Genomic DNA, 25,037 nt, shown 5'->3' on the forward strand with positions numbered 1-25,037 from the left:
CTGGATTCAAAAGTGTCAACCCAACCAACAGATGTTTAATGCTACAAAAAAGTAGCTACAACAAATGAACTTTTGCTACAGGACAGGTGTTCTCCATCGTCTAATGTCTGCTCATGTGGGCATCACTAAAGGTGGGTTGCATACCTCTACAACTGTGCAGGTTTTAAGTATACGGTAACATTTACTGCATACCAGTGGAAAGACTACAGCTATTTTAAAACCAGTGTGAATAAGGAGGACACTACAACAGTACCTGTTCAAGAAAAATAACTTGGCCAAAATCTTACACGCCAAGCATCCTATTATACCACAACACTGCTGCTGGTGCATAACTAAAGGCATCCAAAGAGACTAAGTCCATCACGTTATACTTACCTCTACGTAATGTTTTGAGGAAAGCGTCAATCTGCTCCTGTCCAACCCCAAAGGCTCCCTTCTGCCCAAAAAGGAGATGGGAGAGGAGGAGGTGCAGGACCTCTATTGCAATATCTTGGAAGCCACCTTCTTGATTTCCACTGACGTCTGCGTCAATGTAAGAACGCAGAAGATCTGGAAGTTTCTGTTTGATAAACTGGGCAGCTTCAGGAAGAGAAGAGAGGCTCAATTAAAGCCTGAATGTTACCTTAAAGACTAGCATAGCCAAAGATTCAGTTTGGGTCTGTCAGTCATCTATTGTTCTGGGCACATTTAACAGACTCCACATCACCGAAACAGTTGTCTACTGCTCAGAGAGCATGATCCTTTTCCTACCACATACCTCTCAGCCCCACCTTTAGTAAGCAAGACAGATTCTGCAGCAGGTCTGGAACAGACATGGAGATACAGGGAGATCCTGTTCTATGAGAGGTGTAAGAGACCTTGGGAGGTCATCAAGTCCAGTCCTCTGCCCTCTTAGCAGGACCAAGCACCATCCCTCACAATTTTTTTTGAATCTATTTGCCCCAGACCCCTAAATAACCTCTTCAACAATTGAGCTCACAACCCTGGATTTAGCAGGCCAATGCTCAAACCACGGAGATATCCCTCCCGCATAAGTTATAGTAAGTCAGAACTGGGGAAGGACAGGGGAACAACTGTTGCTCCAGTGCCTACTGATTTCAACTGCAGGAGCAAACTCAGTAACTCAGTCACTATGCCACCATCAGGGTGTTGTATGACAAGTCTCTGCTGCAACATTTTGGTAACACCTCACTTACCAAAACCGCGTAGATCTGGGCTGAAGGAGTTCAGTAAAGCAAGACCAAAAATCACCTGTGAACAAGTGAGAGGAAAGCAAGACGCCATGAATTTCAGACAAGTTTTGTATTGTACAAACTTAACTGGCTAGTTTGGGGGAAAAAAATGTTTACCCACCTCTTGAACTTTGCTTAATTTGATAACTTTACTCAGCTGGGCAAATAAATGGGGGGAAGGCTTTAGACTCTGAAACAGAATAAAGCATGAATTATATGGCTGGTCTACTTTATAACTGGAGACATAACGAGAATACAGGAGAGGGACATCTGCAGGAAGTGAAGCCATTTTGTAGAGACTACCATTCAACTCTCAATAGGGCAGTCAAAAAAGTACATTTCAAGAGCTAATCTCAAGGTGATCCATACTTGGTAGGAAGCTGAAATCCACTCATACTCCAAGAGTTACAGTTCAGTTCTAAGCCACTGCGTGTTCAGGACCAACACCAGGTCAACATAATACAGTAGCATGAGGGGGGGGACAGTTCGGGAGGCATAGGGCTGCAGAGGGGATGGGGTGGAGCTGAGATGAAGCAGCATGCAGGGTTGAGGCAGTGAGCTGGAGCTGGGCACGGGGGGGGCGGGGGGCCAGAGCCGTGTGCGGGTGGTAAGCTGGGCCGTGAGGGGCAAGCGGGATTTTGAACTGTGCTTAACATGCACTAATACAAGTTAGGTGCAACTCAAAATAATGCATTTCAAGGGCTTACTGTATTCAGTTTTTAAAATTAATAGTACTAGAAGAGAAAAATTGTTTTAAATGCAAAGAGGGCACAAAAATACAAAAAAGGCCTGTGAGGATTTCAGGCAACATTGGGCCCCACTTTTCATCCTTGCAGCTAGAAGCCCCACCCCCAAAATTGTCTAACGTAATCCAAACTGACAAATTTTGGTCATGCTCATATAAAAATCCTTTTGGCTTGTGTAACAAAGTGTGTAGAATGTAAAAGTTATCAGTTGGGGTGTGCGTGCGTGCGAGAGAGAATACACAGACATAAAACCAGCAACATATTTCAACATTTTAAATGAGATGGATGAACCTGAGATGCAGCAGCTGATCATGCTGTGCCCCACTTTTGAAATGTTATGCCCCCCCAAACTTAGCTCACCCTGGGGCTTTAATCCATCAGAGAACAACAGTTCCTGAAGGGTAAACATAGCTAATTTCTTTCCTATGGGGTACACCATTTCCCCGCCCCAACTCTAGCAAAACCTGCGTCATCATACTCCTCATGCCCCTTTTCTGTTTGCTACTACACAGTTACACGCTGCATGAATGCTACTGCCTCATTTGACAAAAGCTATTTTAAATATAACGCATTGTAAATATTTTCCATAATAAAAATGCTGTCCCTTTTCAAACAGGGTATACAGACCTTCTGATAGTGCAGTGGATTGTCAATGGCGTAGGACAGCGTTGAGATGAAGTTTGGCTTTGTAATCAGAGACGCACACTCCTGGATCAGAAACTGAGTCTGAAGAGAACAAAGTAACTGAAAAGCTGCTACCGCATTACATATTGCAACTGTATTTACATTATAATGTCTACTCACCCCAGACATAGTTGCAATAACCCAGTCAGATGTTACAGGGCCTCAGATTTTGAATTCAGTATTTTGTACCAAGAAACATGGAAGGACAGTCAAATTCTGATGGATGCTCATCTGTTTTCTTGTCATTAGACATTAGCTTTTAATATTTGCCAGACTAGACAAATTAACGAAATAAAATTTCTCTGTCACCTAGTAAACTGGATAAGCAAGTGTGATCCTTTACGTCATCATTTGCCTCAAGCTCCTACAGCTCAACAGGAGCACAGTATACCAAATTAAGGAATGTTTCGCAAGAGATTTTAGGAAACAAACGCAGACTAAGCCAGGAAATAGGTGTTCCCCAAAAGTCTAATTAGTTCAGAAGTGCGTAAGACAGTCCAAATTAATAATACAATGAGCAACTAAGTTTTAAAAATGTGAGGGAGTTTAAGAAAGTCTTTCATGGGGCAAACAAACAGTAGAGTCAGCATAATTTGGTACAAGGTATTCTGTATCAATCCCTTAAAAGCCAGAGAGCATCCCCGTAACCCGCAGAATCATATTCCACTTTCTTACAAGCTTAAGAGCCAACAAAAGGGGTTGAAATTCAAAAGCTGTGCATGAATATTCTCTTTCAATTAACTGACAACTAATCTGTACCTGACTTTTGTGCTTAAAATGGCCTGACAGCTTTCAATAAGCCAGTTGAAAAGTTAGTGACTGTCCACATGTAGATTTTACCTGATGGAAATCTTTGCCGCTACTTTTACCATCGCCACTGAAATCCACGTGGGAGAATAGACAGCGTAGCAAATGCCTGTCTGCCTCGGGACCGTGCCGATTCACTATCTGAAAAACCAAGAACAAAACCATCACGAAAATTTTTATGGAACGTTATCAGACAAGTTAATGGGACAGCAATACTTTGGTTACTCTAGCAATTTCACTAATCTGCACAATGGAATACTCAAGTTCACATAGGAGGCACTGAGGATCCAATAGCTTGGTTGTTAAATCTCAACAGACCTGTGTAGTAAAGGTTAACCCCATTAGTGGCTGGAAAGACTGAAATCAAAGCAGTCCAACAGAGACAGGAATAGAACCCCAATCTTATAATTCCAAATTGCAATCTTGGATCCTTCTGTTCACATTAAGGAACTATTCTGCATATTAGTTGAGAGAGCCAAGGTGGCATGAGAAGCGTTTCAGCTCCAATACTTGGAAGAATCCCAGACAGTCTGTACAACTGAAGCGTGTGTTAGCATTTATTTGGTCAGATACCAACACGGGAAACCAAAAATATTGGTGGTGTTTTACCAATTACTTAACTGAGGTTTGATGATGGAGCCATCTTAGTTGGAATAAAGGTTCTCTAGTAGTATGTTAGCACCATATTTAACAGGATTGATCTGGTACTGACCACTTAAGGAGGTCCCCCTCCTTTGACGCACACTAGCATCTCAATTTCTCTCTTTGAAAGAAAGGGGCAATCAGTGGTAAGGGAGTATACAAATGGGCACGGAAATACAGTAGGAGTCAATTTCAGGTAAGTGTTAAAATAAATTTTTGACTCATTAAGACAGGAAGTCAAGATCACAGGCCACTTTGAAAGTAAACAAACATCAGATATTTTACATGTCCTTCAGTCTAGTTCACTATTTAAGAGTGGAACTGCTAACTCATCACAGCTTTTTGTAAATCCCATATTAAATAGCTCAGTTTAAACTAACTTGGGAGTGATCTAAAAACAAAGCTAAGAGGAATCTTGGGTATCCTGTCCCACATCCTCCCCATACTGCATAAAACTGTAGCAGTCTTGACACTTGTTCAAGATTCTAGTCCACTCCCCTCAGTATAGTCATATAGAGAAATGATTCTGTAGTGTCAACTGTGCCCTTGCACTAGTGACTGACTTAAACCCCTATAGTCTGAGTGGAGCATAGGTCATCTACAAGTCTCCCCCACTTCACTCAGTTTCAGGACAAAGCTTCTAGCTGACCAGGAGTACCCCAGTTGTTGTCCTTCAATCTCAGTAAACCTTCATGTTGCCCGAGGTCGTCTCTTTTGCATTTTCCTTGCGGGTTCCATGGGAGAGCTTGACAGACTCTGCTGGATGATGGTTTTCTGAGGGTGTGGCCTAGCCATCCCCACTTTCTTCTCTTTATTTGAACATCAAGTAGTTCTTGTCCTGCTCCATGCCAAAGCTCCTCATTTGTGACAAAGTCTTGCCATTTGATGTGAAGGACGTACCTCAGGCATCTGTTTTTGCATGTCTGCGGCTCGTGAGCTGAAGACTTTTTAGTGTGCCAGGTCTCATATCCATACAAGAGCACACTTCACATTTGTGTTGAAGACCCGCCGTTCTGTCTTCACAGATATCATCATGTGAGCACCATATGGGACAAATAGTCTTGAATGCAGTTGTTCTTTTTCCTATCCTAGTACTGATATCCTTGTCTGTTCCATCTGTGCCCATAATACGCCCCAAGAAGGTGAACTGCTCCACATCTTCCGGGTCATCCCCTCCCAGTGCGATGCTGGTCTTGTTGGACTGGTTGATCGTCATTGTCTTGATCTTTCCCTTGTTAATGTTCAGTCCTGTCACTGAGGCAATTTTGATTAATGTTGTAACCTTTTCTTCCATGCTTTCGCATTGGTGTGAATGGAGGGTAACATCAGCAAAACCAATGTCCTCTAGCTGTCTGAAAAATAGCATCCACTGCCTGCTCCGTTGATGGCCGTCTGTTGTCCCATTTATAATCCAGAGCTCTGTGACTAAGAGCAGCAAAGATAACAGGCACCCTTGTTGCACTGCTGAGTACGGTGAAGGATTCTATCAAAAAAACATTGTGAACTTGGCATGTCAAGGGTTTGTATATTGAACTGCTCTAGTTAATTCTGGATGGGATGCCATGGTGTAGCAGCAGTTTCCACTAGTAGCCATATACTTAACTCCATAAAACCAGTGTGCTCCACCACCTCTTCCGAAACACAAGCCCCTCTGGATTCACTATCACTATTCACCCATTTGCAGGGTGTTGAACTACATATAGACTGGTACAAATAATCTCAGTACCCCACTATTCTTTACTCCCTTAATAAACCCTCAAGTCTCAAGAGAAACTGAGTTTGGCCTTTACTGATCAGCAAGTTTTCCAACACAGATTTTACATCAGAAAGCTAAGCCTCTGCACCAAGACTTCTCTTCAGTATCAGTCTACCTGATCCAAAGATTTAAAACTAGTTTGTCAAATAGCACAGCAAGGGTGACAGCATCAAGTTTATTCTTTCACTACAGGCTGAACCCCTCTAATTCAGAACTCTCCCATCTGGCAAACATCATCCGGCATGCTTTAATTAGCTGGACAACCACATATCATGGGTGTGACCAACTTTCACATGGTCCCATAAAGTTTTATAGCCACCAGTCTGGGCTCTCAGTGTCCCGTGCTATTATATTTAGCTGTAAATTACCCTTAAATGGAAGTGTCAGTAATGTGCTAGAAAATATTGACGTCCCATCATCCAGCACCGGTCAGCTCCTGAGGGTGCCGGACAATGGGAGGTTCAACCCATATTTTGAAGAAGTCACCTTGCCATTACAGAAACTTAGTACAGTACAGCCTGTCTTTCAAGCCCACCTTACTCGTCTTATTTGATTAAGTTCTAGGACAGAGGTTATTAACCTTTCTGAGGTGGAATGCCAAAAATCTGGCCTTTTCACCTCTACGTACAGCCTGAAGGCTGGGGACACTTTTCAAAGCCACTAACAGTCTTACTTACAACAGCTCCGTCAATAAATTAAGATGAGGGGCATTACTGTTTAGGTGGTCGTTGGTAGCATTACCTGGTCTTCTGTTAAGGTGGCAAGGCTTTGGGCAAGCTCCCTGCTGCATGGGGGAGAAGGTGCAGGGCGGGCTAAGCTTCTGCCTCACGTGCAAATGAAAACTGGCCCAACGTGCCACTCCTGGCACCCATGCCCAGGGTTGCTGACCCCATTCTAGAGTATGTCATAGCTCAAGTACAGCCCCTCGCTGTTTTAAGTACTTGAACCACTTTCTACACAGAAATGGTTACTTATTGCTACTTTTCATCTATTTCCTTCCCCAAATTCAGATTATGGACCTTTTAAAAAAAAGATCCCCTAAACCTCAGTCATTAAATATTCTGAGCAGAATCCACCACCACTACTCTGTCAACATCTCTAGGCACTGAACTGTGAAACAATGGGTGTATAAATACCTTTCAGTAATCAAGCCTACTCAGTTTCTATAGCCTGGTTCTTTACCCCTCCCATTTTGTGGAAATCAGCATGCTCTTTTAATAGGTTTCTTTGTTTACGCAACAGAAGAGTAGTACTACCATCTATACCAGACAATTACTCAACTCCATGTCCATGAGAGCTTTGTAACAGGTCATGCTCAAAAAAAAAACAAACCTGAAGAGTCCAGATGTTTACACACACTATAACCAAAAATTCATCTGACTCTTTTGAGAGTGAATCTATTAGTCCAGGCTTCAGACTCCATCTAGAACTCTGGGCGATCCAAATCGCTTCCAAAGCGGTATTCAAAACTAGTTCCCATGCTCTACCCCAGACTTCTGAAGGGAGTTACTACCCCGCCTCTTCCACATGCTACACCAAATAAATCTGTGGACTCAAATGAGTTTACTGAAGGTAAAAAGTGAATGAGTATGCATATAATGCCAACATTACAACTGCACCTCCACACTAACATCCATGGACTGGTATAGCACGAGAATAAGACTGTTCCCTCACTTAAAGTATTTCCTACCATATGCTACATGTCTATGCAGGGTGAAGGAAATTCTGCCCGTCTGCTCCTTGCAATGACAGGCCGATGGAAAGAAGAATGGTCTTGAATGCATAAACGTGCCTGTCAACCAGGAGTAAAAGCCACTGAAAACATTTAAAAAAAAAGTTTTACTACCACAATTATTCAGCAACCTTTTGGGGAGGAGGGTACCACCTAAGGGCATGGGCTCTGGATATGAGGTGTTTGGGGGTAGGCTGCCCGGAGTGGAAAGGAATACCTCCAACCCTCTCACTGAAGCAGCATGGGGTCGAGGCACCTTTCCCACAGCTGTAGTGGCTCTGAGCAGCATTTTATGAGCAAACATGTAGCTGCTTAGAGGAACTTAAAACATTAGATCCCACAAGAGTTAGGAGTCCAAGATTAGGTTTTCAAGGAGGGGCTAATGTATATAATCCAGACTCCTCCTGTAAAACAGCCACCATCCTATCACAAGCCAAACCTTAAGGGCTCTCCAGTCAAACCTCAGAAGCAATCAAAACTAAGTGAATTGTAAGTCACTTTAGAGGCAGATTATCTGTATTTCCTAAACTGACACAGCAGTGGCAGATTCTCCTCCATAACATTCAAGGGTTTTTCCATAACAGATTTGTAAGAAAAACTATACAGAACAGAGTAAACAGTCTGCTAACGGACTTAGTGCCATAAAATAAATTTGTCGGGGAAAGAAGGATTGAGCAGTTCACAAAGAGTGATTAAAATGGGTCTCTAATTTTATGGAACTCAGACTAGAAGATCTGCTTCAAGAGTTTAGCAGGACCCCAACATGAAATAATTTAAGATTAATTAAAAACCATTCACAACATAAATCTGGAGAGGTTTCAAAATAGACAGATAACATCCTCCCAACACATGTATTCCTCTATAGTGGTGTAAGCCAGAATACCATGGTAATGCCTACAAATCAGAAGCGACTAAATAAAAACTGTCCTGCAGAATCTGTAAATGTTTAATAGTTCAAGTTTAGTTTAGACATCTTTAAGGAGCTTCATTAAAATAGCAGTAACCATATGCTGAGCTAGATAACTTAAGGCAAAATACATGTAATATCCTCAGATTTATTTTTTTAAAATTCAAGGAAGCAGGTCTTTCTACATTGCACCCTTACACAGAACCTCTCACCAAAAGACACAGCCCTTTTTTGTTGTGACCAATAGGCAAGAGCAGTAGCAAGTAAAAGGTGATCTCTGTACCTAGAGTTTCTGAAAGCCAGCTCCAAATAGAACTCACTTGCTCAAGTTTACCAAAGCCATTCAATTTCAGCCAATGGCTGAGATATAAACAAATTAAAATAAATTAAATTTTGTATCAAAAAACTTGCTTAACTGTTTGCACTAGAAGTGTCAAATCAAGTTTTAGTTTACTGCTCAAGGGTACTATGCTGACAGACCTAGAAAATGAAGTTTCCACAAAAGCCAAACTTCACAATAGGCAGCACTGCTCACCATCGTTTGCCATGACACTGCAATCCTGATGCAGAATGACTGCTCTACAGGTGACAGGTTAGTTCAGTCTCCATGCTCATTCAGCCCTTTGTTTCTCTATTGGCATTACTCAAAGAGGATGACTAGTGCAGACTGATGTAGTCACCTGACTTCCTGGAAATGAATTCAACTGAACTGGTTTCATACAAATCTGGAAGACCAGCTGCTTTAGGCAATCCAGTTCTAGAAACTGGTCCAGTAATATGCATTCCCTTCTCACCAATCCACTGTGGACAACACTCTTCGGCCCAAGGGCTCCCTTGACAAAGAAAGGCTACTTAACTCTAGATGCTGCCTCAAACTAACAAATGGTAAATAATTTTAACAAAGTTAAAAAGTGTTGAGTGGACATTCTGGTTCTGGGTGGCAAATAAGAAACAAAGTGAACTTGACTTATTTTTCCTTGTGAAACAAGCATCCAACCAGTAGCTAATTAAAATAAAAACTAAGTTACAAGCACAGTTAAAAGCATTTAACATCTTTAAAACAGTATCCTTTTAGAGGAGCATTTAGATTTTGCCAGAACACTGAACAATGACTCTACAATTACAGTTATTATCACATACAAGGTTTCAATAAGACATTGTTTTGAACAGGACGTATGAAGCAAACAACTGGTAAGTTTAGTATATAAACCTAAAGGTCCTGACATGGAGGAATTTAGGTAGAATTATTTGCATAGTAGATTCTTTCAGGAAAGGCTATCAGAACAACAAATTGGTAGGCATGAAAAAGGAAAATGGTAAGACTAAGGACAGTTAAGGGAGAGAGAAGAACTGCCTTATCACCTAGTGACAGTTCCAACAAGACTTGCTGTCAAAAGCAATTCTGGACATGGATGGGAGAGGAGTTAATATTGCTACACATTTACTGCGAATGCTGTGAGGTACAAATTCAAAGGAGAGAGACCATTTGATTCTTCTATCCTTTCATTCCAAAGCTTTTTTTGCAGCACTTCAATTTACTTACATGCTGTATTTCCTGCTGGCTTGCTCGGTAATTTTTCTTGGTTAAATTATCCACCAGGTAGCTGATTTGAGACAAGGCCAGCGAGAGCGAGTCAAGATTCATTGCTGGTTGGGGCGGAAGCAGGCGGCCGAGCCCGGCGCAAAATCACCATTATTCCCCTTTAGTCACCTCAGAGACAGGTTAATTTTTTTCCTATTAGCCTATATTTGTTGTGTTATTTCTTCAGCTCTTTCCCAGTGGTCTTATTCTGTTCTGAAACATGGCACCTACAACATAAAATAATATTGCATTAGGTTCAATTTGCATCAGTTTAAAATCCCTTCCAGCAACTTTCGAAATCCACTCAAGTCTCTCACTGAAACAAGCCTAGTCACTATACTAGTTAAGTTATACACTGCATTTCTGAATCACTTGAAGTATGGCGTTTTGAGAAGAACTTTTACAAAGTTGAACCGGTCTTCCTGCGTTTTTGTTTTTAGATATTTCTATTAAAAACAGAGTTAGAAAATCATTTCCTTCACTGTTGGACATTCAAAATTATAAACAGCATAAAAACAGATGACCGCTTATACAAGAAGTCCTGTGGCACCTTACAGACTAAACAGATTTACTGGAGTATAAGCTTTTGTGGGCAAAGACCCCCTTTGGCAGATGCATTTGCCCATGAAACATGATGCTCCAATAAATCTGTTAGTCTATACAATGCCACGGGACTTCATTGTGTTTGTGAATACAGATTAACACAGCTACCCCTCTGATACTTGTCACCATAGACCACAGCTCAGTTTTTGTCCAAAAGGAGTGCAATGTAAAATAAATGGTGAAAAGGAGTCAGTTACCAGGCTTTACAGTCTGACAAGGAATTCTGGTAGCAAGGAATTTCCGGACAGCCTACAGACAGCCACACAACCTCAAGACAACACTCACCAGCAGCCACACCCCATACCACAAACACTAGCACAGGAACCTATCTTTACAAGAAACTGTTGCCAGCTCTGTCCACATATCCCTCTATACAAGGAACATCACAGGACCTAGCCACATCAACCACACCATCAGGGCTCACACCTTTACATCCACTAATGTGATATGCCATCGTGGGCCAACAATGCCCCTCTGTCAATGGACAAACCGGACAGTCTCTTCAAAGGATGAACACACATACTGTAAGCTCTTGGATATCCAGCATCCACAGGACCAGACAGTTGCTGGATAATCAAATAATCTGGATAACAGAGTATGCACACTAGGTAGGAGAGTGGAGGATCCTGATGGCTGCACTCAAATGCAGCATGGAGGGATGCAGGGCAGCACTGAGGGGGTTGCTGCTCTCCCACATTGCGTACAAACCCCAGCCCTGACACCACTTCTCCTGCCAGCAGCACTAAGAGGCAGCTCGGAGGACACATGGCAGCAACGAGCAGGCTGCTCCCCAGTCTCACTCCAGAGGTGTTGCTCTCATGCTCTGTACAAACCCCAGCCCTCATACTGTTCTCCATACTCCTGCCTAGTGTCCCCTGACCAGATCTGCCCAACTGTGAGTCATGCTGGTTAATTGAATACCAGTTAAACAAGACTTTCCTGTAAACCTAATGTCAGGGACTAGAATGTACATAAACCTATAAGGGAACACTTTAACCTCCCTAGGCAGTCAATAACAGATTTAAAAGTAGCCATTCTTCTACAAAACTATTTTAACTACAAGATGACAGAGGCAGGCATCTGAACCAGAATTCATTTGCAATTTTAACATATTTAAACTAGGCCTGAGCAGATATATCAACTATGCTATGCATTACACAAAGGCAAGTTCCCCACCTTTGACAGCTGCAGGAATGGGACACATCCCAATTTGTTTCATGAACTAGTCCTACAAGTAGCACTTTAAAGACTAACAAAATAAGTTATTAGGTGGTGGGTCTGTCCGACGAAAGCTCACCACCCAATAGCTTATTTTGTTAGTCTTTAAAGTGCTATTGGACTGCCTTTTTGTTTTGATAGAATATAGACTAAAAACAGCTCTCTGGTACTAGTCCTACAAGTAACCTTCTTTTTGCTACCCCCTCCTCCCCATATGAGCCAGGGATATTTTTATACTCCACTTTCATATGAAGGGGGTCTTACCCGTGAAAGCTCATGACCTAATAAATCTGTTAGTCTCTAAGGTGCTACAGGACTGCTTATTTGAAGCTACAGACTAACAAGGCCATCCCTCTAAAGAAATTTCATGGATTTCCTGATCATTTCACTTAAATGTACAAGTCTTGCATAATATAATGGAGCAGGGCTTAGATCAGTTTCTCAAAAAAGTAGTATGAATACCTATGGTGGTACATGAAAGGATTTCAAGCGGTACGCAGCAGAAAATAAATTTCAAAAATCAGGCAATAAGCACTGGGATAGCATTCAGAGAGGCAGCACACTAATAAGGACAAAGTCTGAAAGGGGTACACAAATGTTTTACATTGGGGAAACACTGGCTTACATAATTTCTCACGGTACCATAAGTGCAATATCCACAGAACAAAGTTCTGTTACACTTTTTCCCTACGCAGCCTTATTTATGCAGCTTTCCAGCACCTCTCAAGAGGAAGAAAGCTCAAGATAGAAGGGGGGGGGGCACTGAAGATAGCTCAGTATCTCTAATTCGTTAGCAGTGCTAAAAGACAAGGAGAACGAGAGAACACTTAAAATACCACAGAGCAACAAGCTTCAGCCACGTGTTTTAGGGACCCTACGTGCAATATTCTTGCAGTGTGCAATTTTACTTTGCCATACATCACATCAAGCAACTGTAAAAAGGTACACAGATCTTCAATAAAACCCTAAAATTTTAGGGTAAATCAAACAGCTCTCCAATCACAAAAGCAAATCTTGACAACTTACTTTACCAGGATGGTAAGAAATCTTACATAAAACTAAGGCTCATTAAGACTGGGGATGAAATTTTATACTTCTAGCAAACAAGAAATGTATATTGAAATGTCTTTTATTCTTCAAGACTCATAAGAAAAAAAAAAAAACAAACTATGTTCATAAGAAGGATAGCCGTGTTAGTCTGTACTCCACACAAACAAAGCAGCAGAAATGTAGCACTTTAAAGACTAACAAAATGATTTATTCTGTGAGGAGCTTTCATGGGACGGACCGCTTCTTCAGATTGAAGAAGCGGGTCTGTCCCATGAAAGCTCATCACTGAATAATCATTTTGTTAGCCTTTAAAGTGCTACATTTCTGTTTTGTTGACAAGAGACTGTAATCAATCAGCCCCCCAGACCCCTCTAAGTTAAACAGCAATTTATTAAGCACCACGCACACACTTAAGACTGTAGAGAGAAAGATGCCCTCTCCCCTAACCTCACCACAGCCGGGGTGGGAAACATATCCCCACTCCTCCCTCAGCCAAGGTATTGCTGCTGGAAGAAGGGGGGTGGAAGGGAAGAGGAGCCCTCACTCCCCACCACAGCCACTGGGTAACCACCACCCCAAAATCCTCATCCTGGAGCACACAACTGGAGCTTGAGCCGTCACCACCAACACTTCAGTCTTGATTCCCTCATCCCATTCCCAGGCCCCATAACTCCCACACCTCAATCCTCTGCTCCAGCTATGAGCCCCCTTCCCACACCACAAATCCTATCGCACCCACTTCCAGTGCTTCATCTCATTTTTTCTATCTACTTGTGGAATACATGTAATGTGCATTGATCCATACTGCTGTTGTCCACCATCAGCAGAAACACACACTTGATTTTAAGAAGTTACATTATAGTTACTCAAGCCACAACAGGTTAGGAATGTTTATACTCACTACCCAAAATTTAAAAGCAAGAGAGATCAAAGTTATGAATGCGCAGACACATGGTGTCCAATATGCCGTCCTTTTGCCACATGTGGCAAACTGGACAATGCACTGTGACAAAGATTCGTTAGAGCCACACATGGAGCACCCTCCACCCATACATCCCATCACGTGGTGAGACAAGCGCATGGTGTCAGTGGCGAAGAGGTCTCCTCCTGCATCTCGCTCAGGGCCATGGGACAGCTCACACAGGGTGGTGGCTATGTGCACATTGTGGCAATTATCAGAGGGGTAGCCGTGTTAGTCTGGATCTGTAACAGCAACGAAGGGTCCTGTGGCACCTTATAGACTAACAGAAAAGTTCTGAGCATGAGCTTTCGTGAGCACAGACCTCACTTCATCAGATGCTGGGTCCCACAAACAATGGTGAGCTGGGAACCAAGCGCAGCCTTCTTCTGGGCTGCCCTGTGCTGGCAGGAACCAGGAAACTGACCAGCTATGAGCTGATCAGTTTCCCAGGTTCTGCAATCAGTGGGAGACAGGAACCAGGTTGCTCCCTGGTTCCTGTCTCGCCCTACTGACTTGCACAAAAATTTGAGTTACATGGCAATTGAAGGAATGTAGCTCCTGCATAACTCAAGGCTTTACTGTAGTAGCAAAAACTGTACACATCTGCTGGAAGGGAAAGCACACAGGCTATGTCTACACCAGAGGGCTTCCATCAACAAAACCCAGGCAGCATCTGGATTCTGAAAACATATTGTCAACAGTAAGTGGACAGAATGCAGCAGTTTTGTCAACAATATTATTCCACTCCCCATGAGGAAGAAGGCCTAAGCTGGATGTTCTGGGAGGCATTCTAGCATGCTGTTGACAGAAAAGACCTGCAGGGTGCCCCAGGGGACACCCTGTCCACAGCAATCAGCGCTCTATGGTGCCAGGATCCAGCCCTTCTTAAAGCACATGGAGCCCTGCAAACCCTGTAGCAGGAGGATGAAAGTGTAGTAGTAGCAGCAGAGGTACCACCTGCAGTCCCCCAGGCCCTCACAGCCATTCCTCTCTTGAGAGCTGTCCCAAATGGCAGACAGCCAGCCACCCTGAACAGAGCCCCCCCCACCCCCACGCCTTCAAGGGAGCAGAATGAGGAGTCCCAGGAATCACCCTGGGGCACCAAGAGGCAGGCCCCCCTCCTGAAGCAGGGCCAAGGTGCAGGCCCTCCTGGATCTGTTGGCCCTGCATCCATGTGACCACCAGCCTGGTGGAACAGGGCAACTCTCCATCCCCTGCAGACTGGAGCAGATCCAGGCAAAAGTTAGAGAGCTCCAGTGGGGGTACGCACAGGCCCAGGCCGTGGCCAACACCACCAGGCAGGACCTGCCACCTGCCCCTATGAGCTGCACCACATCCAAGGGGGAAGGGTGGGGAAGACATCACCCCTGCACCTCAGTGTTTATTTGGCACTCCAGCCCCCCCACAGCCAAAGCACCACCATCAGGAGCAGGCCTCTGAGCCCCAACCCCCGGGGCCAGAGGCAGACACAGCCTCTGAGACCAGCAGCAGCACACTGGTCACCTTGGAGCTTGGAAGTCCCACCTGTTGCCTATCCTCCCCAGCCTGAGGAACGAGGTGGGGAGAGAACAAGGAAAGGGGGGGAAAAAAACCCCACACAGTATGAGTGAGGAAATCTGCACTTTTAAAAAGTGCACTTTTAAGAAAGGACTCACTTCAAAGTTGGCCTCAGAGCACAGCAAGTGTGTTCCTGAACCTGACTTTGTCCTCTCCTCATCCTGAGTAGATGAAGGGGGTGGGGGAGAGCGTGGGGGCTGTGGAAATCTCAAACATCAGGCAGTCTCCATTTAGACTGCACTAGGTCGAATTTCTTCCCTGAATTAGGCTGTTTCTTCCACACCTTCCCTCCCAACTTCTCTACAGAGATGAGGTACATCTTTGCCAAGACCAGCACTACCCACTTCTACAATGCTAGCAGCAGGGTCCATACTGGAAGCATATGCAGGAGATTAAGGTGGGGGAGGGATGGGAACACATGCTGTCAGCTGTGCAGCTCCACTATCAGAGGGGCAGAGTGTAAATACCTCCTGTACCACCACACTTGTTCCCTGTGAACTGCACACATTAGGCCCTACCACACAAATTCTGTTATGTGCACCAATATGGATATGAAGCGTCACATCACTTCCACACTGGTGCACATAACATGAATTTTACACGTGTATAGGAAAGGTAGAGAAAACCTTATCAGCTGTTGAGTGTCTGTAGTGAAATGTAATTTGCCAGAACAAACAAAAACAGAAGTTTGTGAATTGCTAAGAGTCTGAAGACTTCCCCTTATTCAAAGGGTAAACATTATACGCAACTACTATGTGGCAAGGAAGATACTCTGACTAACACGATCAGACATGTTGGGACACATTTCCATAGCCTGTTTTACGAGGGCAGACGTAGGGTGAATGGTACTATTCTGAATCCCGTATTTGCAGCAACTCAATTTAGAAAGCCACTTCTTTGAAAAGTTATGGCCCTACCCAGAATGGCTTTTCTGCCGCACAAGAATTCAAAGCTTATTCAACAAAAATTGCGAGAGAATATCAACAAGCTGACAAACCTGTGCTCTTCACCTCTGTCATCTCAAATTTAACCAAGAATTTTCCCAATTTATGAAAAGGGACTTCCTAGTTGCAGAGTCCATCTCTTCCCCTTCAATTAGAATTACAAGTTACAATGTTTGCTTTATGACTGGAGTCAGACTCTCACCGTTTGTGAAAAAGCCCAAGCTCAAAAGTTGGGAAGAAAATTCCTAAAATTTGAAAAAAAAAAAACCAAAAAAAAAAAACTTCAACTTTCAGAAACCTAAGACTTTCAACTTATAAAAAAGTGTCAGTTACTTGCACTGCAGAGGGAGAAGTTAGACACTGAACACATCTGACTAAAAAAAGATTAGAGAAGTTCCTTCAGTTTTACTCAGAGCATGTAACACATTTACCATGTTTGGGAGTCTACCTCAGCAGAAACAAAAAGTGATTTAAATTTACAAAGGCCCTCGGAAGTAATCTGAGAAGGAACTGTACATTGTAAAAGGTAGCTTAAAAAGGATGACTAGATTGCTAAAAGAAAAAGTTTCAGTGACTAGTTTTCCTGGACCTATGCTTCAAAAGTTCTCACTGTGCAGACAGGCAGCTTACTGGTCCCACAATGGCACATATTCAGAAGTCTGCTATACATCTACTAGTCTACTATGAAAGATAGAAAATGGCCACCAGCTAGGTCCAGCACAGTGCCTAAGTCAAGCTCCTTACTAAGAATTATTCACCCTCCCTTCACTAGAGTACTTCGATTCCACAGTGATTGCTGTTCCTAGACCATATGCCACACACTACCTCGATTTTGCTCATGGGTTCTGTTTTGAGGAGCTAGTACAGAACCCAAGTTTGAACACTACTGTGGCTGCTGAAAAGCAAGAAGAAATTTCAGGCCAAAGATGTCAGATGTGAGAAGTAGCAGGGTACCACCCACAACCCTGTTTATATTTGTTTCCCCCACTCTCTACCATATTGTTCAATTAATTCTGTTGCAGACAGGTTACTCATTGGAAAGCTATATTGTTCATATGGTTCTTGCTTTTTCATCACCTACTATGCAGTATGCTCTACCTAGAGTAGAAGGTTTTTGAAAAAATGCAGTACCCTGTGGATAGCAATAGAAAAACTGATCAGAGCTTTGTTAGCATCACTCTACCCTGCATTTGGAAAAACAAACCACCGCAGTGGCAACAAAAGACAGTGAAACAAAGGCTTAACTTCTGAGGAAGCTGATAACATAACCCCTTCTCCCAACTCCTCACTCACCAGGACAAGGTTTTCCTACTTCTAAGGCTTGAGCAACAGCAGCAGCATCTCCTCACAGGGCCATACAGCAATCTAAAACTGAAAGCCAAATTTGGGGTCCTGATTTTAAGTAAGCCAAATGTGAGGCACCTAAGGGGATACTATCGTTCAAGGAAGAAACAGTAGCGATGGCCCTTGCAAATTCTAGGAAGGAGCCTCATTTCAATGCTTTAGACACAAAGCATATGTAAGCAGGGTTGGATTATATTTTATTATCCACATAGTACAAGGCATGCCACAAAGAACTTTAAGACAACTATGTCAACTGAGAAAATACATTTGAACCCTTTGTCATCTTCCCTTCCTAAAAAATGAATGACAATTAAGATTATTAAAAATTTTACTGCAGTGCTTTCGAGAAAACTTACACAAGTAGTCAGATCTTGCAACATTCAGTGAATGATCAAACTCTGACTAGTAATGAGATCCAGAGGAAAATAACTAGATATTAAGAAAAGTATATTCTTGAGACAAAAAGTAGGTGAGGCAATATACCCTTCAGTGGACCAATGTCTGTGTAGCTGTAAAGTTTGTAACTTCAACAACAGAGCTCTTCTTCAGGGGAAGGAAGAGGTAGCTGAACTAAACACAAGTTGGGAAAAAACAGGAAAGCAAAAGAGAGAGAAAGCATATTGGAGCCAGTCTTTTGAAATCAAGTGGCATCTTGGAGCCACATTGTTATGCATAAAGGATTTGAGGCAGATGAAGGATAACAGTGTGATATACTACAAGTTGTCGTCACAAGATCAGTGTCCCTGTTAAATCCTTACTCTTAGGTGCCTACAGAATTATGTAGTTCCAATGCTTGCCTTCTGAAGATGTTATGCAAATTTCCTCTGAGGACAAGTACTAAAAGATCCAATATGGAGTTATCGCATTATTTGCCCTCACATTATATGGTGTTTTCGTTCTTATATTTCTAAGAGTTCCTTCAAGAGTGAAGTGACGGTCTGGATTTAATTCACATAACTACTGGTGCATCTGATGCATTGATGTAGTATACCATGTTATGATGACTCCCTAGAATCACTGAAAGCTCAAGCTATAACTATTATTTTTCCATCTAAGCTGTCACTGTAGTACCACAGGGATACTGTGCAATCATGAATGGGATGGGAGACACAAAAGTCTGTTAAATACAAACATTTGAGAATAATATGAAGAATGGGCTTACAGACTACTTCATTGGCTTACACAGCCATCATCAGGGACAAAATCTTTTTATTCAGCTGTAACATTTAAAATAAGGCTGTCCAGAATTTAAACAAGCAAGGAAAGGCAGTCTCCTCAAATGTTACATTGCAAAGCTCAGTGACCAAATGGGACAATCAAACTGCACTCCTTCACCTAATACACCTAACAAACCAAGACTATACCTTGATCTTGTCTACTTCAAGATAAGACAGGCACAGACAGCACACATTTTGCTACAAGACAATTTTATCAGAACACAGTCAGAACCCTACAAATCTATGGGGCATGTTTGCAGATCAGAGGGAAGAAGAAATTCTGTACCTGTGCAGCATTCCATTTAAAGTATTTAAGGTATTGGTTCCTGTGTGATAACAGATTCAGCCCTTCAGTCACCTTTTAAATGATTACCTTAATTTGTATTAGCACTTATCCATACTCCACAGAAAAACATTAATTTTATTTCAGGTGGTACAGAATAACCACTTTAGTTTGTTTAGAAGTGTTCCATGGGATCATTATGTTCTCTAAAGAGAATGAACGGTACACCGCAAGAATCTCTTGTAACATTTAAACTTTAGCTGGTAATCGATGCAGCTTGTGAAGTGCCTCTAATATTGTAGAATTCAGGTGGGCTATAAATACAGGAACAAAAATTCTAGACGAATTCAGTAACTTAACACAGAGCACAAACACTCTGCAGATGAAGTTAGCATACCATTATTGAAATGATTTTGCTAATCTACAAATCAAACAAATGCACTATAAACTACTTATGACATTTCATATGCATATAGTATTCTAATAAGTCATGTGGCAGCTCAGTTGCGCGTTTTCCCACTGAGCAGGTGGAAGTGAAAATGCTTATGCAGTGCTTTGAAATATTTCAGTATGACCCTCTACATGTCTTAAAATGGCTCAGGTAAGATTTAATCTGAAGTTAAGAATTTTTCAAGGTACTAGACAAGCTCTCCCACATGTTTCATGAGAAAAACAACTAATCCCACACCACCAACATGGAGGTTAGCATTTTATCAGAGCCAAATATGAGAGGCCATTACTGGAATATAAATTCAGTAAGACACCACATAAGGAAAACACAGAGGAGCAAAATTACAGAACTCCTCTCTGATGGAACATGGTCACCCATCAGTCAAGCCCTTAGGTTCAATCACATTTGCCCTGATCCCACTGACAGAGACCAAAAACTACAAGATCTTTCTGATCTGTCAACCTTGATTACTATTTTTGCTTCTCCATGTCTTAAATATTGAGTCTGTTCTGGTATGGCTATGATGTGAAGAAGTGGGTCTGTCCCACGAAAGCTCACCTAACAAATTTTGTTAGTCTTTAAAGTGCCACTTTAATGCGTTTTTGTTTTGACATATAACTAGAATTCATGAAGCATACGTTCCCCAGAATTACTCAGGAAAGAAACTGGAACTATGATTCAAAGTTAAATTTGACTGCAAAACTCCTCGCACAAGCCACATGGACGACAATTTAATTATATGACCATGAAATTTTACACGTCCAATTGAGATATTAAACATAATTTTAAAGTAAATACTGACTAGAAGAATGAACAGAAATAAGTCTCTCTAGGGAAAAGGATAGAGGGAGACTCAAGACTGTGGTTGTCTGGCAAGAAGATGAGGGTCAGAAGCTGAGACAGCCCTACTTATAGGGATATGGAGTGTGGTATAATACCTAATTAAGGTGCAGGAGTAAGACAGAAAATTGATTTCTCCACAGCCACCCAAGGCTGCTTCCTGTTTACAAGGTCTTGCCTGGGCTAATTTTGCCTTAATCTTATTCAATCCAAGGTACAGTTATCCTGGAAACAAAAAGCATCCTGAAGTTTCTTGCAGGACAATTCATTCTTAATACATATAATTCTCTTTAGAAATACCTTCGTGTCACTATTTTAACTTGACAGCTGCTGTCATCTATACATGGTTTCCACTACATACAGAGTCCTCCAAGTAGAGCTCACAAAGCATGTGCATTAACCAGTCATGACAATACAGGAGACTTAAAAACTTTTAAGTTGTATATTCCATACAGTGCGTATTTGGCTGTCAGTGTCAACTTTTATTTGTTCATTATATTTAAGGACCCTGTAGATCACTCCATTTGTAAGTAACTGTTCGTAATTTCTTAAATTTAACCGACAGTCACCTTCTAATTTCAAGATCAGGGAAGGAAAAGCTATTATGCAAGAGAGGAATGCTCATTTCAAAGAAGCTATTTTAACAACAGTATTGCAGGAAGTTTCCTGGTTTTGAACTAAGCTAGTTAGGACTAAGCAGCTACTTATTAATGTTATTAACTGGATGACACCATTCAGAAATATTTCTTCCTTTCAGATGAACACCTAATTATTTCTGGCACACTGCAATAATTTGAAATTAAAGATTATTGCTTCACAACATTATAAGTACTCCATTTTAGGAATTTTTTTTTCATTAACCAGTGTAACATAATAGCCCTGTCTTGCAAACGTGATTTTCATCAAGACCTTTAACTAAGCTTTTCAAGAACCTGTCTCAGGCTAGACCTATAGACCAACACTATATACACAGACAGACACATTCTTAAAACTAGAGAGTTTATCCATATGAGTTACAGACTCAAATTATTGTTATGCCCAGGACACACACACACACACACTTTCAGTCTGCAGATTCTAAATAATTCTGCCTTTCAAGAGATCAAAGTTTCAGTGTTACTCAGTAAGCCTACAAAGCAGGCGCAAGGTGGGAAATGCCACACTTCCAAGTCTCAGTTTAGAATAACCAACACTTATTTTAATTCTTAAATTTGTCCCAGAAAAAAAAACCACCTTTCTGAAGCCACAACTATATTTTGCATAGTGACATTTACAATATTCAAGAATTTCACACAATACTAGAACTGGAAGCGATCCCAAAAGGTCATCAACTCCCTTCCCTTGCACTCCCTCCACGCTAACACAGGGGTTCTTAACCTAATCACCATTGTGGGTGGAATATGCAGTTACGTGGACTACATCCACACAAGATATATGTACTTGTTTTGCCATGTGGATGCACATAGGCTCTAGCTGTGCACCAACTGGACTGCAAGCAGCCCACAACACATTGAAAGCCATCGCACTGAGATAAACGGACTTGAAATATGGGTCTGTCCCACGAAAGCTCATCTAATAAACTATTTTGCTAGTCTTTAAAGTGCTACTTGACTGCTTTTTGTTTCGATAGACTTGAAATATATGAGTGCTTATTTTTAAGTGAGGAAACAAGCAGTCCTGTGGCACCTTACAAACTAACAAAGTGCTGAGCTTTTTCATGAACTTTCCTGGGTAAATGGGTTTCACCCACAAAACCGCATGACCTAATCAGTTTCTTAGTCTCCGAGATGCAACCAGCCCACTGGTTGTTTTTGAAGTTACAGATTAACACAGCTACCTCCCTGAGACTTTTTAAGTTAGCAGAAAGTCTTTGATAAAAACTGATTTATTAATAAAAAACACTTCTCATAAGGGGCAAGTAACAACACAAATTCAGTATTTTGAATTTCAACCAAATAACCAGCTAGTTTTAGTAGCTCAGTTAGCAAGTACCAAGCCGTCTACCAAGAAGAAAACAAATGTAATTGCTAGTTAGATATGATCAGTGAGGGACAAAAACATCCTCCAACCCCTTCCAAACCCGGTTACTCACGGGGAGGCAAAAGGAGCTCAAGGAAAGGGGGCACCTCAAGTCCATCACTCCTCCGCCCAACGGGGGAAGAGACAGACTGTCCCCTAGGCTCCCTCCCAACGATCGTCTCGAGTGACTCCAAGGCCCGCGCAGGTTCGAGAGAGAAAGGGGAAGTTTCCCCCCCCCGCCCCACTCCGGGGAGCGGGAGCACGGCCACACTCGCCGAGGGCGCCAGCCCGCCCAGCCCTGCCGTGGGAGGAGTGGAAAGGGCGCACACCGTGCTGACCCCCGCCCCCCCCGCGGGACACGGCTGGGCCTCGGCGCTCACCTTGGGCTCCCCCTACCGGCAGCTTCCGGCCGGGCTCCGCCACCCCAAACGCGCCCGCAACTCCCCACTCCCACCTCGCCTCCGGGACGGGAGCCGGGCTGCCCTCCGTCCCACGGCCCCGCTACAGGCTCCCCACCCAAACTGGGGGGGGGGGCACGTCGCATTCTCGGCCCCGAGCGCCTCAGCACCAGACCAGAACCGCTCGGAGCCCACCCGCCCCCAGCTCCCATCCTTCCGCTCGGGTCCTGCTCGCCTGGACTCCGGGCCCCGTAGCCCCTGAACCCAGAGCTGTGTCCGGCCTCCGGACCCGCCCACGCGGCCCGCCCACACGCAGCGCTCACCTCAGGCGGCAGGGCGGGGGTCGCGGGGCCAGAGCGGGCGCCTGCTTCAGCCTCTCGCGCTTTTATCCCCTTCTCAGCTTCTCGCCTCCACTGGTTTCAATACAAAATGGCGGACGGGGTCGCGCGCTCACGTCGCGGCCTTTCCCCTCCCCAGTCCCCTCGCGGCACGCCACGCGCGGGGCGGGGCCACGGCCCTCCCGCCCCTGCGTACGCGTTTCTCGCCAATCACGCTCCACGCAGGTAGCAAAGGCGCCTGCGTTCGGGTGCCATTCCGCCCAATCAGCGACTGGGGCTCATTCGGGGAAAAAATGGTAACTCTCGAGTTTCTTCCCCAAAGCAAAGAGCGGGCGCTGATTGGTTAATGAAATGGAAGGTCTCCTCCCTCCCGTAGGCAAATCAAAGGTCAGCGCTCCTAAGAGAAGTAGCCAATCAGCGTTCGGCGATGGACTCTGCGCTCGCAGGATTTGGCCAATGGAAGGGGAGCGCGGCTGGGCGAGGAAGGGGAAGTAGAGGAGGCCGGAAAGGGCGAGCGGAGTCTCTCTGGGAAAGAGGAGTGGCTGCCCAGCGCCAAACGAAGGGACAACACCCCCCTCCCCGCCTGGCGCTACCTGATGGTGCAGTCCACTTGCTTGCTGGAGGCGCGGCTTCATGGTGCGAGCGGTACGCCCAATGGTACAGTCCACCTGCATTCAACCCCATGAGCCGCAAGCAGCGGTCCTTTCTGCCCACCCCCCCCGCACTCCCTCGCCACTGTTCCATTGTGGTATGGGCCGCGTGCATCTTTCCCCTTCAGCCCTCCCCGTGAGGCGCTATGCCATGGTACGGGCCGCCTTGCTCCAGCCCCTACCCAGTCACATGACACCCCAGCGCGCCCCCATAGCTCCGCACATGGCCCCACGGTCACATGACATGCCAGCGGTTTCCCAGGCCGCTCTGCGCATGGGCCCTCCGGTCACATGACATGCCAGCCAGCGCCCCCCCCCCCAGTAGCTCTGCACATGGCAACGGCGTGGGGGGCAGGCGAGGGTCCAGGTTCCATCCGGCAATCGGGGTGTGCTGTGCCCCCACTGTCAATCAGGGGTCAGACCACCTCGAGACAGACCACAACCGCCCCCAGCCAACCAGGAAGCAGCATCCCCCCCCCCCGCTTGGCCCACTCCCACACCCCCTGCACCCCACTCCCCGCAGCTTCTGTGGGGCCAGAACCAGGGCCTGGCCCGGCCCAGCCCATGGCAGGGTCATGTCACATTTCCCCCCATGGACCAATGGAAATGTCGGCCAGGGAAACGGAAAATAGCGCCACTCAGGCAGAATGGTTCAAAAACAGAAAGGTGTGGGGCAGTTAGTGCTAATTACATAACAAACAGAGTCGAGGACAGGTGGGTGCTTAGATATTTGTTATTTACTCACTTGAGGTATATTCACCTTTTAAAAAATCTAACACACCTACCCAATTTTTGATTAACATGTAAGAAATACATGTAGTCAAAGATATATATATAAAAACAAGATGTCATGGGAATTTGTTCTGTAACTTGTAACACCCCATTCAATAGCTACGACTATTGTATTACTATATAACAGCGGTCAGCAAGCTGCAGGCCATCACAGTTATATGTGTGGCCTGCAAGATGTTTTGTTTACTGTTGTGCACTCAGGGTTGCCAGATTTCACGAGTTTCCGTCCCTGTTTTTTTTCCCTTATAATGCTGCTATGACAGTGACACACTCGAAAAGCAAGG

At 43.9% G+C, this 25,037-nt stretch overlaps 1 protein-coding gene across 10 annotated transcripts in view; it reads right to left on the reverse strand.

Annotated features, from left to right (window-relative positions):
• CNOT1 (CCR4-NOT transcription complex subunit 1) overlaps window positions 1–23,433 on the reverse strand; it is an 88,166-nt gene extending 64,733 nt beyond the window's left edge. For all 10 annotated transcript variants that reach the window (XM_075008674.1, XM_075008675.1, XM_075008669.1 and 7 more), the window contains exons 1-7: window positions 23,297–23,433; window positions 10,050–10,315; window positions 3,503–3,610; window positions 2,606–2,704; window positions 1,354–1,422; window positions 1,197–1,251; window positions 376–579 (exon numbers count right to left, since the gene is read on the reverse strand). In XM_075008674.1, coding sequence (XP_074864775.1) covers window positions 376–579; window positions 1,197–1,251; window positions 1,354–1,422; window positions 2,606–2,704; window positions 3,503–3,610; window positions 10,050–10,151 — 637 coding nt within the window. In that variant the 5' untranslated portion in view covers window positions 10,152–10,315; window positions 23,297–23,433. The remainder of the gene's footprint in view (window positions 1–375; window positions 580–1,196; window positions 1,252–1,353; window positions 1,423–2,605; window positions 2,705–3,502; window positions 3,611–10,049; window positions 10,316–23,296) is intronic.
• Window positions 23,434–25,037: the final 1,604 nt, after the last annotated feature.

This window comes from Carettochelys insculpta, chromosome 14 (assembly GCF_033958435.1).
Source record: "Carettochelys insculpta isolate YL-2023 chromosome 14, ASM3395843v1, whole genome shotgun sequence".
Taxonomy (NCBI): Eukaryota; Metazoa; Chordata; order Testudines; family Carettochelyidae; genus Carettochelys; species Carettochelys insculpta.